The 17969-nt window shown below is 44.7% G+C and overlaps 1 protein-coding gene across 1 annotated transcript in view; it reads right to left on the minus strand.

Moving 5' to 3' along the window:
* Positions 1-17969, minus strand: part of GLDC (glycine dehydrogenase (decarboxylating)) — a 75761-nt gene that overhangs the window by 11157 nt on the left and 46635 nt on the right. The window contains exons 15-20 of the mRNA XM_014535706.1: positions 15338-15413; positions 8624-8749; positions 7017-7166; positions 5725-5837; positions 3901-4042; positions 322-433 (exon numbers count right to left, since the gene is read on the minus strand). Of these exons, the coding sequence (XP_014391192.1) occupies positions 322-433; positions 3901-4042; positions 5725-5837; positions 7017-7166; positions 8624-8749; positions 15338-15413 (719 nt within the window). The remainder of the gene's footprint in view (positions 1-321; positions 434-3900; positions 4043-5724; positions 5838-7016; positions 7167-8623; positions 8750-15337; positions 15414-17969) is intronic.

The following is a 17969-nucleotide window of genomic DNA, read 5'->3' on the forward strand; positions in this document are numbered from 1 at the left end:
TGCCTCTGCCCAATCCGAATTTCTCCCCTCTTTGGGGGCATTCCCATATCGCTTTGTAAGGTAAGGAGCTCGTGGAATTTACGTATATATCTCTCCGTGGTGTGGGCTTCGTGTTGGCCTGAACTAACTTCATTGCAGAGCCTTGCAAATGCGGATACCTCTGATCTGTTAGCTAAATTAAAAGCATTTCCAATAACTGTACACTTTTCTCTGGTGTACACTAAGAAACACAAGTTTTCCACCCACTTCAGAAAACCAGATCTATTAGGACAAACTTGGTTTGACCAAGAAAAAACCAACGTGACTAAAGTTAATACTTGCCTCTTGCACCCCGGAAAAGGACTCTGTAGTGTTTTTCTAATCTCTTGGCCATGTAGTTGGCATTCAATATAGCAACTTCCGTAGCTTGTTTAAGGCCCTTGCCTCCCATCATCTGTAACAGAGGGAAAGAGCCATCAACTATGGAACAGGTAAACCCAATGGGCACAAACCAAAGACACCTCCTGAGAAATCCCCCTACAAAGAAAGTCAGCCCACCATCACTGTAAATTGCATGTGAGTGGAAACCCTAACAAGGACATCTGTCAGTCCTCTCTAATCCTGAAACAATTTTTGGTTTTCTCCTTTGAACGGTAATTTTACATTGCTTATTACAGTAACAAAGCCTACAGGGTAAAATTGACTGCTGACTATTGTGTTACCTAAAAAGGGAAAAGAATTATTTTAGGTTATACTCATTTAGGGGAGTTTTTGTTTGTTTACTGTGAATTTGAGATGCCTTGATGATTGCCAAGAATCCCATGGGATCTTGGCCAAAATCCCCACTGAATCAATTTTGTGTGGTTTGTCTTCCAACTGTCCACAGTCAAGGCCATTTACGTTTAACAACTGCTGGGTTCAATTATACCTTTTTCTGGTGGTTCATAAGTCTCTGTGATTATATGGGGTAAAGGGCTTAAAGTCAAGACTTGCACAATTTTTATTGCGTACTTTCTTCCCAGAATACATCACGTATGATGGAGGCTTGATATGTATTAAATACATAACTAATGTAAAGCGCATGAGAAAGCATCAAATAAAACAACAGAGGCACCAAAGTCCAAAGTAAGGAGAAGACACATTTTGCCAGGCTGGTCACAGGTCCCTGGGAAGAGTTAGAACTTGAGTGGAAATTTAAAAATGGGTAGAATTTGGATAGACCAGAAAGGGGAAGACACTCCCGGTGAGAAGAATGGCAAAAACGAAGGCGTAGAAGGGAAAGCACACGGCTGCAGTCTGGGAGTTCCTGTAGAGCAGTGGTTCTCAACCTGTGGGTCCCGACCCCTTTGGGAGTCGAACGACCCTTTCACAGGGGTCACCTAAGACCATCAGAAAACACATATATAATTACATATTGTTTTTGTGATTAATCACTATGCTTTAATTATGTTCAATTTGTAACAATGAAAATACATCCTGCATATCAGATATTTACATTACGATTCATAACAGTAGCAAAATTACAGTTATGAAGTAGCAACAAAAATAATGTTATGGTTGGGGGTCACCACAACATGAGGAACTGTATTAAAGGGTCGCAGCATTAAGAAGGTTGAGAACCACTGCACTATAACCTCTGAGCCTCAGTTTCTTCGTCTGTAAAGTGGGAGGGGGTAGAGTAACAGTGTCTATCTGTGCCCAGTGCCTGAAACACCTGACTGATAGGAGGAGCTCAACAAATAGTCACCTGGAAGGTGACCTGGAGTGAATACAGACTTAGACCAAGATTTTCTTGAACATTGTAAACTTAATTCATTTTAATCTCTGCATGCCCCGTGACCCTAGCACAGGACCGGCACAGGACTGGTGCGGGAGAGCACTTGCTGGGAGAGTTGGAAGCAGCCATGGATGGGCAAGTGGGCACAAAGATGTGTGCACGGGTGGGTGGATGGACAGGCATGTAGCTGGATCAATGATGGATGGAGAAGTCGGACATCTGGGTGTATAAATGTGTGCTAAGTGGGGGGAGTGGAGGGATGGTGGGTGGGTGGGGTGAGGGTAGAAGAAATAAATACGGGACACGCCCTCATTGTGATCTGTCTGCTGGAGGGCTTCAAGATGGAGTGAACCCAGAAAGCACGTATCAGCAGGCCAAGGCCCACGTGAGGCAGCAGCTCTGCCTTTACGAGTGTGTTCTCCAGGCTAACCCACACGGGGATGGTGTGGCCAGGACACAGGTGACCTGCACCACTGTGTGCAGTAATGACATGTGGAGGCGGCTTCGACTTTATCACTCCGAGCAGGAGGGAGGCCTGGACTAGGGCTTATGTTCAATTTGTAACAACGAAATTGGGGGTCACCACAACATGAGGAACTGTATTAAAGGGTCGCGGCATTAGGAAGGTTGAGAACCACTGCTGTAGAGCCTGGTGCATTGTGACTACCTCTTGCAAGCCTCAAACTTTTGCGAGGGAGGACTTGGACTTGGTTCAGTGACTAGCTTTCTGACTTGTATATCAGTTACTGAGCAGCTCGATGGCTCAAGCCCGCCCCTACATACGCTGCATTTGATTCTCTCTGGGACCTAGGCATGTGCATTTTTTGAAGAATCCCCTAAGAGTTCTATGTAGGCTAGTGAGACCCAGAGGTGATTGCAAAGGGAAGCAAGGAGTGGATTTGGGGGCCTTCAGGGAGAATGTCCAAGATGGACTGAAACAGGGAGAGAAAAGGCAGTTCTAGAGTCCAGGTGAAGTAAAGACAGGGCCCAAAGTCAAAGGGTCGCTTAACCCCTATTTTATTTACTTCACTCTTACACTGAGGCTCTGCCTGGTGTTCCTGACACCCAGCCAAATCAGCCCGGGGCATTTATTTTCTATCTGTGGGAAACCATCTCCAACCCAGGACCGAAAGGAAGCTGGGAATTAGATTCCGTTTGCAAAGAAGCAGGCCTTTATTATGATGGTCTTTGTTGTCTCCTAATCGCAAAACAACTCGAGGGTCATTTAAAAAAGAAGGTTTTCGTCTCTGAGGTACGGAATTGTTGTTCCAGCTTCCCAGAAAGTTTTCCTTAAGAATCATACACGCCACACTGTTCAAGAAGCACAGCCAGCCCCGGATGGCTCTCCGGCATGATTTGCATGGCTGAGTTTGAGGTTTTGTTTCACCAAAAGCCACCCTTCCTTTAAAGGGAGGAGCCAATGGGGGAAGGCGGCTCTGATCAGCAGCTGAAGGAAGGGTCCTCTCCAACACACAGTCCGGTCAGCCCCGGAGGCGGGCAGGCCAGTTCGAACGAGAGCTGCATAAACTCTGGCGCTAGTGTTTTTTTGGAGAAACACAAAGGAAGGAAGCCTGTTTTCTGACAAAGTCTAATTGCCCCCGAGAGAGCAGTTCCACAGGCCGTAAAGGGCAAAGAGCTTCGGGAAACCACCGCATCAGCAAATGTCTGCTACTTTTCATCTGCTCCCCCAGGCTTCCGAGAAATATAAAGTGAAGTAAGATGTATTCCTAGAATTTATCCCAGGATCTCAACCAAGTGTAAGACTTAGTATGCACACTGTTTGTCACTTGCAAAAAGCGGTCATCCAAATCCTCCAGGAAACCAGATGACGTGGCCAGAATAGCCACATGACTCAGAGGACTTAAACTCTGTCTGGAAAAACAGATCTGGTGTGTTCATTTCTCTGACGTTAAACCCCCTGTGAGAACCCAAAGGAAATAGCATAATGAAGACGAGATGAAATGCATTTTAGCTGATCTCTGTAGGAAGGTTTCTTCCACCCAAAGACATCGGCAATCTTCACTAATCACATCTCAGATTGTGGGGGTTTTTCATTCTCAAGCTAAGAAGGAAGTCTGCGATCTTAGTTCCCCACCCACACATCACATCCCCCCGCCCACCTAACACACATTCACAGGCCTCACCTTAATGTAAGCCCATGAAATGGGCAGGATGGAACTGGAGCCCCACGGGGCTGCGCTGACGGTCCCCACGGGCCGGGCATCCTCATCAGACGTTAACGACATGACAGGATGACTGGGTAGGAAAGGGGCAAGATGCTTCTTCCTGTAGTTGTAAGTACAAATTCAGAAGATGTAAAAAGATCCACTACAACCAGCCAGGTACAGGCTGGGCCCTCTCAGGAAGCTGTTCCCAATAGAGCAGCGGCTCTCAACCTGGGGGTCGCGACCCCTTTGGGGGTCGAACAACCCTTTCACAGGGGTCGCCTGAGACCATCGGAAAACACATATATAATTACATATTGTTTTTGTGATTAATCACTATGCTTTAATTATGTTCAATTTGTAACAATGAAATTGGGGGTCACCACAACATGAGGAACTGTATTAAAGGGCCGCGGCGTTAGGAAGGTTGAGAACCACTGCAATAGAGGAACTCCGAGTGTGGGAGGGACCTGACAGCGCTAAGGCAGACGTTCAGGAAGTGTCCCTGCCTTCCTCCTCCCCTGGAAGCACGGCTCACCAGACACGGGTGTCCCAGGGGCTCCCCCAGGAACTGTGGTGGAGGATTTGTCTGAGGCAGGCTCACCGGGATGTGCGGACATCCCAGCCCCATACCCTCTCCCTCCCAGCCCCACACTCTGTCCTGAGGCACCTGAGGGACAGAGAAGGATGCTGCTTGGAAGAAGCCCATGGGGCCACACATCAGAGGCCTGCATGTGAACCATTCACCCCACCTTCCCCACAGCTGAGGCACTGGGCCTCTTCCACTTACAATAAATAATAACCATCAAAAAGGAAAGCAGAAGGGCTCTCTGTTATAATCTCAAAAATAAAGATTTTAAAAAATTAAAATAAACGCCGAAACCAGTTTGGCTCAGTGGATAGAGCGTCGACCTGCGGACTGAAGGGTCCCAGGTTCGATTCCGGTCAAGGGCATGTACCTGGGTTGCGGGCACATCCCCAGTCAGGAGGCAGCTGATCGATGTTTCTCTCTCATCGATGTTTCTAACTCTCTGTCTCTCTCCCTTCCTCTCTGTAAAAAATCAATAAAATATATTTTTAAAAAAATTAAAATAATAATAATAATAATAATAATAATAAAAAGGAAAGCAGAAAAAAGGGGGCAGAATCCAAGCCCTGAAGACTGGCCCCTTTGGCACATTTTTGGAAGACGGAAGCTCAGGACATGGCTGCTTAGCCTCATTTTCATAAGATGACTTGATTTCACAGTGTAAAAAGATACACAACATTGAGAAGACACTCCTTTAGTCTTATTTTGACTTCATCCAATTATTTCTAATAATAAGGTTTATTTTCTCCTTACTTATCTCAGATGTAATAAGAATTCAAAGCCACTTTCTGCTAGGAGTTCTTTTGCTGTTGTTGTTATTAGGCAATTCACTTTCAATGTAACCATCAGCTGATTTTAAAGAGAAAGAAGTCTAAGTCTGAAAAGCACTTCCAGGTGCTAATATTCCAGTTCTGATCCATAATCCTCCAGCAAAGCTCCCTCTTCACTACTTAGTAAACGTGCCCTGTCTGTGCATGAATGGGAGCTCAGAGTGGCCAATCAAACGTTATGGTTAATAAAATCTAATTATGGTCTTCCTTGGACATACCCTAAAGGCATCTATTTCACTGCTCCTGTCCCAGGCCCTATGGGCACCTTACATAGGCAGGTAACCTCGCCACCTGAAGACCTCAATGGGAATAATAGCAGGTTTGGGGCTGTTCCTTCATTCTCAGTGTCCAAAGCCATGCTGAAGCCAGCAGCCCCGAACTCACACTCCGATGGGCCCCATGCCAGGGCCGCCTCCTCCATGGGGAATGCAGAAGGTCTTGTGAAGGTTTAGGTGCGAGACATCAGACCCAAAGTCTCCAGGGCGACAGATTCCCACCTACCACAATGGGAAAGAGCCGAAAGTCAAAGTCAAGAACTGGAAAGGATGCTCTGGAGAGGCGGCCATGCTGTGTGCTGTGGCCCCTCCCTGTGGAGGAAAGGCAGGCAGAGCTGAGGCCTGCAGGGAAGCCTGGCATTCCATAGGCAGCATGCCTTGTGGTTTCTGTGGAAACAGCAGCTGACCATTTAGCCTAATTTAGATTCTAAAATACAGAGTTGAATATATAGTCAATTCCTAATTACCTACCCCCTGAGCAGAGAAAGAAAATGCTGCAGCACAAGAATGGTTGTACTCCTTGCAACTGACACGGGCACCTCTCACCCCAGCAGTTTAGTTCCCCCTACACTTTCCCCGAAAGGCCCCTTTGGGCACCCTGATGGGAGGGGCTGGAGGGCTTCCCAAGAGGATGCTGATGAGCCCAGGGAGAGGAAGGGAGGTGGGCAGTTTTCCTGAGGCCATCCCGATGCCAACGACAACATTCAACGGGCGTCCCTGCCACTTTGGCATTAGGGCTGGTTTTGAATGCGGGCAGAGATAAAGAATGCATTTCTGCTAGTGAAGCAACACACAATCCCTGGACAACACTTACAAAGGAAATCAGACGAAAAGAAAAGCAGAAAGAGTCTGAAATAGTAAAACAAATAAGCAATGAGAAATGTTAGGAAGTCTCTGGGAGAGATAATGACACTCCTTGCACACCACACAAGCCTTCTCCTTTCCCCCTCCCCCACACTGGTCAGGACCTGCCTTCAGGGAAAGAACTATTCAGCTGTTTCACTCGAACAAACGAAGCTGGAAGCTGAAGCCAGTTTAATGGCTTGTCCACGGTCATGGCAGATCAACATTCACGGATGGCCAGAACTTGGGTCTGAATTCTCTCAGAAAGGCAGTCAGGTGAGCCTCTTGTCTCTCCCACCCCCAGAGGGATCACACCCGTGACAAGCTAAAGGCTTTCAACTCATTCCCTCCTTCCTTTCAACCGTTTCGCCTCCTCCCCAGCGTCCCCCATCACCTATTTAGGATCTGTAATCTCAGTGACATTCCGGGGCTTTGTTTGAAACTGTCATCCTCAGTTCTGAATACTGTGTCATGTTTAAGACAACCCTCAAAAGGTCAGAGAAAAAAAATTTTTTTCACTTAACAGTTTTCTCAGGAATCCCATCTCGTGTTGCCCACCTGAGCGTTCATATTTGCCCCGTCTAGGTAGACCTGGCCTCCGTGTTGGTGAATCAGGTCACACACGTTGCTGATGTTCTCTTCAAACACTCCATTGGTGGATGGGTACGTAATCATGATTGCTGCCAGGTTCTCCTTGTGTTTATCCACCTGTGGGACAGAAAAGGGCAGAAGGAGACAAAGGAGGAAACATTTCTTTCTTGGTCAAACAAACCCTTTCTTTTTATTTTAAAGGATTAAGAAAGATGAATTCTTGGTCTTTTCATTTCTGAAGTTTTCTTAAAGTATGATGCCAACAATAAAAGATCCACAGCCATGATTCCCTTCATTAGTCATTCCAAAGAAATAACAAGATCCCTTCAGGCTAGGTCTCCATGGTCAACACCAAAAACACTGCTCAAAATTTTTGGACAGATTGGGCTCAAGTCTCTAAAGTGGTTTTCCTTTGAAGTCATCTCAGTAATGATTTCAGATCTTTTTAGTTCCAAACATGTATATTTTCACAGTTAATCTCTCTCTGCTCATCTTGCCATATCCACCATTATTCCCTTTCCCTCCCATTCTATGGAAATTAGAATTCCCACAAGGAGTGCTCCTGCTCTGAGGGGGGGGGGGGGGGGGGTGGGGGGGTGGGGCGGGAGGGGGATGTTCTCCCTCAGTCCTCCTGACAGAAGGCAAGCATATATAAAAGGAAAGCATGTGAAAAAGTTCCCGTTTTTCTGGCCAGCAAGTCATTGCAGGCTTGTATGAAAATGAAAACAAAATTTTAATGTCAGTAACCTATACTGGCCCAAAACAGTTGTTGGTAAAAACTTTGTGGACTGATGGAAGAGGGGAGGTGAATGAGAGAGATGAGCACTGTTGTGTGTTTTCAGCTTCCCTTTTGAAATCAGTTACTTGAAGTTCCCAGACTCCATGCCTAATAACCCTGACAAAATCACATTGCTATTCAACTGATTTCCTTCCCTCTTAAGATGCAGCCTCCAGTCCACCAGTGGAAAGCAGATACGGTTGCTAGGCAACCTCTTCCTGGAGGTTGGGAGGTTGGGAGTGGGGGATGGTGTTTTAGAAAGGAGGGTGGAATGCTGCCCGATATTCAGCAGGTAATGGCTGGGATGGCCACAAGCATTTGCAAAATCTGCATTTATGTTTTAATTCCCAACCCAAAGATTGAGAAAAACCGTGGCTGCCAGTTTGATTATTAATGGAGGAAAGAGGGGCAGGTTGGGCAGGAGTAGGCAGGTCCTCCAAGGGGTACCCTTACTACCCCCATGAATAATTCATTCGGTTTCTTACTCATGCATAAATTAGAGAATAGGATTTCAATGTAAAGAACCTGCTCCCTGTTGGTGAAAGAAGTGGAAGGCCAGACTGTGGTCCGCTTAATTCTGGAGCAAAACTGTGACTGTTGCCTTTTATTGTTCCTACAGAAACGGTTAGGTTTTCTGACTTTACGCCATTATTCCCAGACCCATTCAAGGGAGGAATTGCAGTCTTTTAATTAGAATGCAAAAGAAGCTAATGCTGATATAAACCATCCAGCCCCTGACCCCCACCACCCCTTCCCAACCCAAACCACTCGCATCTGTTAAGTGGAAGATGGGTACCATGGCCTTGAGGTGAGCTGTGTCGATATTTCCATATTTATCCACCTCCACAGGCTGAATCTTCATGCCTGCCATGTGGGCACTTGCGGGATTGGTCCCATGAGCTGATTTCGGAATGAGGCAAACCTTAGGAATGAAATGAAAGGAAGGGAGGAGGATAAATAATCACCAGACTATTCATCATGACAGAAAAGCCCTACAACAAGCACATCAAACCCACAGGCTCACGTGGGCCACATAAACAAGGTGTAAGTTCATGTGGCCGCAATAAAACAAAAGCTTCAATTTTCATAGAAACGTAGGTGTATTTCGATAGAGACATGCTGAATACAAAGGGCTGAAATAAATGAGTCATCATTAACATAAAATAATAGAACATTTTAATAAAAATTAATATTTTTTCTTGAACATTAACTTACCAGACACTAAATAACTGCACAAATTAATAAGCGTAATGCAAATAAACCTATTTTTCTTGTTCTCCGAAAGCGAAATATTTCCTGTTGCACACACCAAACAAGTCAGTACAAGACTAATGACGTGGCAATCGGCTGCTAAAATATTCGCTGCTAGTATTAGTGGAGAGAAATGGTGCGCCTGTGCGTAAGGTGCATAAGGGAAATGAATGCAACACGATTATAGTTATCAGTCATTAGTGAACGTTGTAGTTTGTTATTAATAATTATGTATAACAGGATATTATAAAAATTAAGTTATGAAATTGTTATTAAAACATTTCTCATATATCGTTATATTGGCCGGGCTGCAAAAATATTCACTGTGGGCCTCATGCGGCTCGCGGGCCACAAGTTTGACATGCTTGCCCTACAACATGCTTGGAGCAAAAATTAAATAGGCACCACTTCCTTTATTTAAACTGACCACTAGTGCCTTAAAATCTGCTGCAATTTCATTGTTACCATATTACAAAACATTGTCCAAAAGAGAAGTTTCTGTTTGGATGCCCAAACAATGTTCCCTAAGTACTTTGCTCCTTTATCCCAACACACCAAAAATACACCTGGGCTTATTCTAACCTGGTCTCAGAATACGCACTCACCACCTTACAAAAACATAAGATCAGAAGCTCAACTCTAGGACTCAAATGCCCACACCACAGTGTCTGTGCCCTGCTTGGCTCTTCTGCGATCCAAGAGACATGACAAGGGCAGACAGAATTCCAAAGCCTCCCAGTGTCATCCTTTATTGGTTGTTTATTCTGTGCAATGAATTGTCAGTTCCCATGAGAATCATAAACTAAGCACTAAATCTGGTCAACCTCTGCCCTGTGCTCACACGACTTGTTCACTGACAACACTGCCACGTGTGTAAGTAAATGCCTACCGCAGACAGGTGCAGGGGAGGGGAGGAGTGTGTCAAGACCTACAGCTTAAAGATCTATCGAATTCTAATGGAAAGTGGGTGATGGGTGCAATGCTAGAATTCCCAGATTTAAATCACTTTCATTTCCTCCCCCAAAATCACATGAACACAGGCAAAAACACATGCTCAAGTAGATCGGACGACGCCCCAGTACAGGAAAATGCATTACAGACTTTTCCTAAAACAACAAAAAGAAGCAACAAGCACCCTGAAAATAATCCTTTTTTAAAAAGGAATTATTTTTACTGATTTCAGAGAGGAAGGGAGAGGGAGAGATAGGAACATCAACGATGAGAGAGAATCATTGATCAGCTGCCTCCTGCATGACCTCATTGGGGACCCAGCCAGCAACTCAGGAATGTGCCCTGCCCGGGAATGAACCGTGACCTGGTTCATAGGTCGATGCTCAACCACTGAGTCATGCCAGCCAGGCTCCTTTTTTTTTTTTTTTTTTTTTTAAATACCAGAACCAATATTGCAATCCCTTGAAAAGAAATGGATGCACATTATAAAATGGGCTTACAAAAGGAAAGCTTAGCTTACAGCTGTTTCCTCAAAAACAGCAAAGTCATCTACTTAATAAAAATACACGTGCACAAAGAGAACTGTAACCAGAGGCACACATGAAAGTACTTTGTCACTCTTCTGCTGACAGCAAGTTTGTGCCTCTTTTGAATGGCTCCTCATCTCATGCTGGTTATGCTGTGTTATCCTCAAATCCGTTTTCTTGTTTAAATGCCTCCCGTTTGTATTGAATGTTCTTTAATTTCTCAGGACCAAAGCGAGAGTCACTTGTCCTTTCTCACAAGGTATTTTTATTCCACCAAAGGATCTTGGTATAAAAGGATCCCCAGGGGCAGAACATTGATCAAGGAAGGGAAAGGCAAATGTTTTAAAAATGAATATAAACTATTTGTTAAAGGCCTAAGTGGAGAATTCATATCAGGGAAGTTCTGCCGAAACAAAAACATTCAAGCTAAGCCCTCACCAGTTTGGCTCGGTGGATAGGATGCCGGCCTGTGGCCTGAAGGGTCACAGCTTTGATTCCAATCAAAGGCACGTACCTTGGTTGCAGGCTTGATCCCAGACCCAGGTTGGGGTGCGTGTGAGAGGAAACCAATCGATGTGTCTCTATCACACAGATGTCTCTCCCTCTGTGTCTCTCCCCCTCCCTTCCACGCTCTTTAAAAATCAATGGAAAAATATCCTCGGGTGAGGATTAACAAAAAGAAAAAGGAAACATTCAAGCTAAAAATGTCAACCACCCCATGGTACACTGAATAAGGGGCCTCCAACGATGCCCACATCCTATTCCCAAAATGGCAAAGGGACTTGGCTGATGTGATTAAGTTAAGGGTCTTGAGATGAGAGATTAAGGACCTTAAGATAGGATGAGGATGAAGCTACATGGAGATGGTGAAAGAGCATAATGATGGGGAGCTTTAGGGGCTACCTCAGTGCAAGGAGGAAAAACAGAAGAGGGAACGCTTAATGTCAGTCATCGGTCAGTCACTGGACAACTGGAACCTTAACATTCCTCTTGAAATCTGAATTATAGGTTGGGCTCCAAATGTATTCGCAAGTGTTCTCATCAGAGGGAGGCAGAGGGAAACCTGATTACAAAGGAAGTAGGAGATGTGATGACTGAACAGAGGCTGGCATGATGGTAGGAAGGGGCCATGAGCCAAGGAACGAAGGAGGCCTCCAGAAATGGGGAAAGAAAGGCAAAGAAACATTCTCCCCTGAATCCTTCAGAAGGAACCAGCCCTGCCAAAACCTTGACTTTAGCCAAGTGAAACCAATTTCAAACTCTTGGCCTCCACATACTGTAAGAAAATAAATGTGTATTATTTTAACCCACTAATTTTGTAGTAATTTGTTACAGCAGCCACTGAAAATTAATACACATTCTGATATAAAGAATAGTAGCGGGGGGGGGGGGGGGGGGGGGGCTGTTTTGTCAATGATTCTTTTACAAGTTGCTGTTAGACATTTCTGGTTTTCTATATGGATCTAGGAAACTTTATTTTTTAATGTTAATTTTTCCACACTTTATTTATTTACATATTTATTTTTTAGATAAGTTTTTCACACTTTAGAATTGTGGTGTTACGAGGGACATAGCAACAACAGGATCCAGATTTGATGTTTTAGTTTATCCAAAACGAATCCATTAATATCCATTTAGAGATGCTGTGTTTTCCTCAGTCCCCAATATGTCTGGTGTAGAACCAACATAGCTGATCCTTGAAGGATTCAGGGTAATGCTCCTTTGCAAGAGAAGTCAATTTCTCACTCATGGTAAAAACTGAACAACCAAAGGCCATTACTTTGCCTCAGGCAATCGGGAAGAGAAAAAGACATAAAAGTTTTTGGAAGGTGTTTCTTTGTTGTTGGTTTTTGTTGTTGTTTTTGGTCAATGTTTTCCCTTTGTATAGGAAACACAGTCTTTGACTAGCAAACCTGACTAGCAAATTGAGTTATTTCAAAGTGTTTAGGACAGTGCCTGGCACATGGTGATTACGATATAAGAATCTGATAAATAGCCCTGACTGGTTTGGCTCAGTGGATAGAATGTCGGCCTCCAGACTGAAGGGTCCCAGGTTCAATTCCAGTCAAAGGCATGTACCTTGGTTGTGGGCACATCCCTAGTAGGGAGTGTGCAGGAAGCAGCTGAATTGATGTTTCTCTCTCATTGATGTTTCTAACTCTCTATCCCTCTCCTTCTCCCTTCCTCTCTGTAAAAAATCAATAAAATATATTTAAAAAATAAAGAATCTAATAAATAAATATGCATTCTCCCAAATTAAACTGGGGAATCAAAAAGTTGGCTATTGCTTTTTAAGAATGCCTGAAATTTAACCTAAGAGCAAAGTGAAACTAACTTCCCAAACCAGCTTGACACAAGAGAGCCATCGGGACCCTGGGTGGTTCAATAGCACGTGACTTCCCCACACTTCCTATCTGAATGGATTCCATCAGAGTCTATTGTGCAGGAGCAGCTGTCTCAGACTTCTCTGATGTAAACAAGCCATTTCCCCCTTCTCTAACTAAAAAAAGTCAGCTTTAGTTAAAATCTTTCATCTGAAAAGGATGCCAACATTTCCAAACTCATGAGTTCTGTATTCCTACAAACTCAGTGACTGGGTGGCCTCCCCTGCCTCTTCCTCCCCTTCCTACAACGAGGCGCCAGCTCCTCTCCACCCTTCAGGAAGGAAGAGCCCCTCGGACATCTCAGTGACAGCAGTGCGGACCGTGGCACCAGAAGAAACATCACACACGAGGGGACGGAGAGAGAAGGGAGGACTAGAAAACACAAGCTGGGGATGGGAGGAGCCGAAAAGAGTCTCTGGGTAAAGGACTCCTCTCAGGCCCAATCCAAAGGTCCCTCATCCTTTCTCCTTGACCTTTCCAGTTGGTTCCCCAACTCCCGAACATTCACATCTACTTCTGGGTGTCAAACTGGAGGACTGGGAAACAATGAGGGTAGGAAGCATCACCGAGGGTGGAACCTGAATTTTAGCTGGCCCTTTGTCATTAGCTCTTCGCTAGCCTTCCATGAGCGAGAGGGGGTCAGGGAGGGGACAACATGGAGATGGCCACACAGACCCCTTCCCAAGATCCCCAGACACCTCCTGATTAAAGAGCATAATGAGGAGGCGCTCCAGGGTCTACCTCAGTGCATAGAGGCCAAGGAGGAAAAATAGAAGAGGGAACTCTTAACATCAGTCATCTGTTATCCTTTCACTGGACAACCGGAGCCTCAACATTCCTTTCTGAATTGATGACAGTGCTGAGGCTCTGCGGTCCAAAAACAATGCTGTAGCTCTAAACTAACCCTTCCTTAGAAAGCTGAAGAACTCAAAACCACGAGAAAACTCAAGTGAAAAAAAAACAACAACAACACAAGTTGGAATGCCTGGGGCTGTGTCTCCGGACTGGCACACAAAGTGCCTTGCATGTAGCCAGTAGTCAATAATTTATTCAATTAGTGAATGTCCTGGTTTTCAAAGGTCTTTGAAAATCAATTCTATTCCCCAGCCAGGTCAAAGGCCTGGGAAAACACACGTGGAATCCGAATGAATTAGCAAGGGAATGAGAGAGAAAATGTTCTCTCCCCTCTCCCCTTTTTTTGAAAGGGAAGTGAAACAGTTTTTAGATTCTCTCATTGCAAAATCCAGGCAACTAGCCATAAGCAATCCCAGTTTTAATAAAACCAGACATGGACTAAGATCGGGCCACCACCTATCATATCCCACTTACTCAGCCAGCCAGTACCACCCGAGCACCCTTTTCTCTAACTCTCCTAGATGGGCAGACACTTTTGTCCTGCTCTTGACTCCTATCCACTGCTCCTTCTAAGAACTCCACCTATGAACTTTGTGGAAGTTCTAGCTAAGCCATGGTCATCACCAAAATGAAGACCACTCCTTCAGCCACAATTTTTTAAAATATATTTTATTGATTTTTTTACAGAGAGGAAGGGAGAGGGAGAGAGAGTTAGAAACATCGATGAGAGAGAAACATCGATCAGCTGCCTCCTGCACACACCCTACTGGGTATGTGCCCGCAACCAAGGTACATGCCCTTGACCGGAATTGAACCTGGGACCCTTGCATCCGCAGGCCAACGCTCTATCCACTAAGCCAAACCGGTCAGGGCCTTCAGCCACAATTTGAAGTCTATGTCAGATCAACTGCTAAAGCCACTGCCTCTGAAGATGAGGGTAGGTCCTGTCGAGCCCATTTGTACCTGCTGGTCCCCACAAGAACAGTTTGGACCCTGGAGACTAGACTCTCATACCCAAAGCTAACAATAAAGCAGAACCATGAACTCTGTTCCACCTCTTCCTTCGTTGCTTAGAGCTGACATCATTTAATTGAGCATTTCTTGACTAGATATTTTTTGAGCACACATATGACTAGAACTGTGGTTGGGCACAGTAGGAGTTACAGAAGAATTATAGCTCAGCCTCTGTCCTTTTCCAGGCCTGGGGCAAGGGCTGAGCCAAGGACAGGAGGTTTGGAATGGCAACATTCCTGCCCCTTACTCCCTCAGGAGATCAGTTTCACAGCCAACTGGCGGACATTTACAGACGGGGTTTGAGCAAAAGCCTTTTATCTCTGAATGTTTTCCCTCAAAATGGTCCAGTGAAGTGTCTTGGAGGCAAGAATCGTAATGGCCAGTCCACAGAAATTTGTTTCTTGATTATATGTCCTCGCAGCTGCTTCTAAGAAAGCTTGGGGGGAGTGTCCCACAGAGTGAAAGGGACCCTGGGAGCTAGACCCAATGCCACCTGGTGGAGGGCAAGCACCACTTGCCCATACTCACCGTTCTGTGTCTCTCTCCTTTCTCTTCTAAGTAAGCTCGGATAGTGGCCAGCCCAGCATATTCCCCCTGGGCTCCACTGCAAAGGCAAGAAGAGAAGGATTACGATTTGGGCCTTTTTGCTTTCATTTATCCATTCAATATTCGTTGGGGCTGGGCCATGTGCTCGCCAACAAGTGACACAAAGTCACACCCGGACACCATGAAAAGCTCACGGTAGATCTCTGCATGAGCCCACAGGACTTGAACAGCCAGGTCTGTGCCCTAAAGCTCACCCACTCCCACTCAGAGATGGGCCTTTGCACCCTCACTCAGAACCATGAACCTAAAAAATATTTTTTATTATGGAAAATTTCAAAATTATATAAAAGTAAAGTAAAGAATATAAGGAACTGCCATGTGCCTATCACCCAGCTTTAACAGTTATTGGATTACTAGAGGCCCAGTGCACGAAATTTGTGCACAGGGGCGGAGGGGGGGTCCCTCAGGCCAGCCTGCGCCCTCTCGCAGTCCAGGAGCCCTCAGGAGATGTCTGACTGATGGCTTAGGCCCGTTCCCCGCTCCTGAGTTGAGCGTCTGCCCCCTGGTGGTCAGTGCTCGTCATAGCTACCAGTTGTTCCTCCGTTTGGTCAATTTGCATATTACGCTTTTATTATTATAGATGGTCAATCTTGTTTCCAACTATATCCCTCATTAACCCTCCTCACTCTGAACTAGATTATTTTGAAACAAAACTCAATCGTGTCATTCATCAATTCAAACTTCAATATGTATCTTTCAAAGACAAGAATTTTTTTTTAAATGTAACTACAACTATCACACCTAAAACTACAATGATTTCTTATATCACCAAATACTTAGTCAATGACCAAATTGCCCCAAGGAACTATGCACTTTGAAAGTGGCACCATTTCTGTCTGTCTCAGGGTCGGCTTTCCCAGGCCCCACATGCACACAGCTGCTAGCGGCCGGCCATACCCAACAAAACAGTCCTGAAAGGCACCACTTTTAGAGCGCACTTAATGACTAACACCCCAGTGAGCGATGCTGTCAATCTTAAACTGTTACTTAATGTTTTCAGTACACTCTGCAGGAAGGAAAGGGAAGTGACTAATAGGTCTTTTTAATCCCATTCAAAATACATATTTCCTTCATTTTGCAAAATTACACCATCATTTGACTCGGTGGAAGACCCAGTGGTTTGGCATTCATCCCTCTCGTCACCCAGTAATTTTGAGATCATACTCTAAAAGCACAAGGCTTAAGAATAAATTAGATAAACTTTCTTTTATTTCTTAGCTAAAAGCTAAGCATTGGAATTTTTTAAAGTTTATTTTTCAATTACAGTTTACATTCAATATTATTTTGAATTAGTTTCAGGTGTACAGCATAGTGGTTAAACAAGAAAAAATTATATGTATATATTTTTAAATATATCTTTATTAATTTCAGAGAGGAAGGGAGGACAGAGATAGATAGAAACATCAATGATGAGAGAGAATCATCTGTTGGCTGCCTCCTGCACGCCCCCCACAGGGGATCGAGCCTGAAACCTGGGCATGTGCCCTGACCGGGAATTGAACCATGACCTCCTGGTTCATAGGTCAATGTGCCCTGGGAATTGAACCATGACCTCCTGGTTCATAGGTCAAAGCTCAACCACTGAGCTAGGTCGGCCAGGCAAAAATTATATATATATTTTTTTAAAAAACTCAGGCAGCTGGCGTGGCTCAGTAAAAACATATTTATATATAAAAAAAGAGAAAGTCAACATGCTAAAGATTTTATCAGAAATGCTGTTTCGATATTTCCATATTTTTGCCTGAGATGCTCTTAAAATCAGCTATGTTTCTACTCAAAAGTGTGGAAGATAAGTTCTAAATGCCACACATGGCTTACTACTAGTCCACTATTAAAGAAAGGGGGGTTATTAGTGCCACCTGTTGGTGAGAAAGTATTATGAAAAGTAAGTGCTTATTTTCATAACCCAGATTAAGAGATCATCAGAAAACCATTCTGTGTGGAGGGGCAGCTAGGATAGTGAATTTCTTTTCTTTCTTCTTCTTTTTTTTTTTTAAAAAAATATATTTTTATTGCTTTCAGAAAGGAAGGGAGAGGGAGAGAGAGAAATAGAAACATCAATGAGGAGAGAGAATCATTGATCGGCTGCCTCCTGCACGCCCTCTACTGGGATCGAGCCGGCAACCCAGGCATGTGCCCTGACTGGGAATTGAACCCTGACTCCTAGTTCATAGGTAGATGCCCAACCACTGAGCCACGCCAGCCGGGCAGGATAGTGAATTTCTGACATCTCTTTAAAATGAAGCAGTTAGTGGCCTGGACCTGCAGAGCCAGCCACAGAAAGGAGGACTCTCGTGGATGGGGAGCCTCAGACCCACAGAAGTGCCCAGTGAGCCCAAGATTAAACTGTTTTAGAAAAACAAGTCCCGCGAGCCCTGGCATTTACTCAGGCTGCTGAAGGAATGGCTATGGCTACGTGTGATACTGATTAACATAGAATGCGTAAAAACTAACTGACAACCTCTCCCAAAACCCAGACTCATTCTACAAAGAATCCAGAGAAATCCAGTAGACTAGAAGAAGCTAGAACACATATAACAAGCACAATGACTCC

Source organism: Myotis brandtii, unplaced genomic scaffold (genome assembly GCF_000412655.1).
Source record: "Myotis brandtii unplaced genomic scaffold, ASM41265v1 scaffold149, whole genome shotgun sequence".
Taxonomy (NCBI): Eukaryota; Metazoa; Chordata; class Mammalia; order Chiroptera; family Vespertilionidae; genus Myotis; species Myotis brandtii.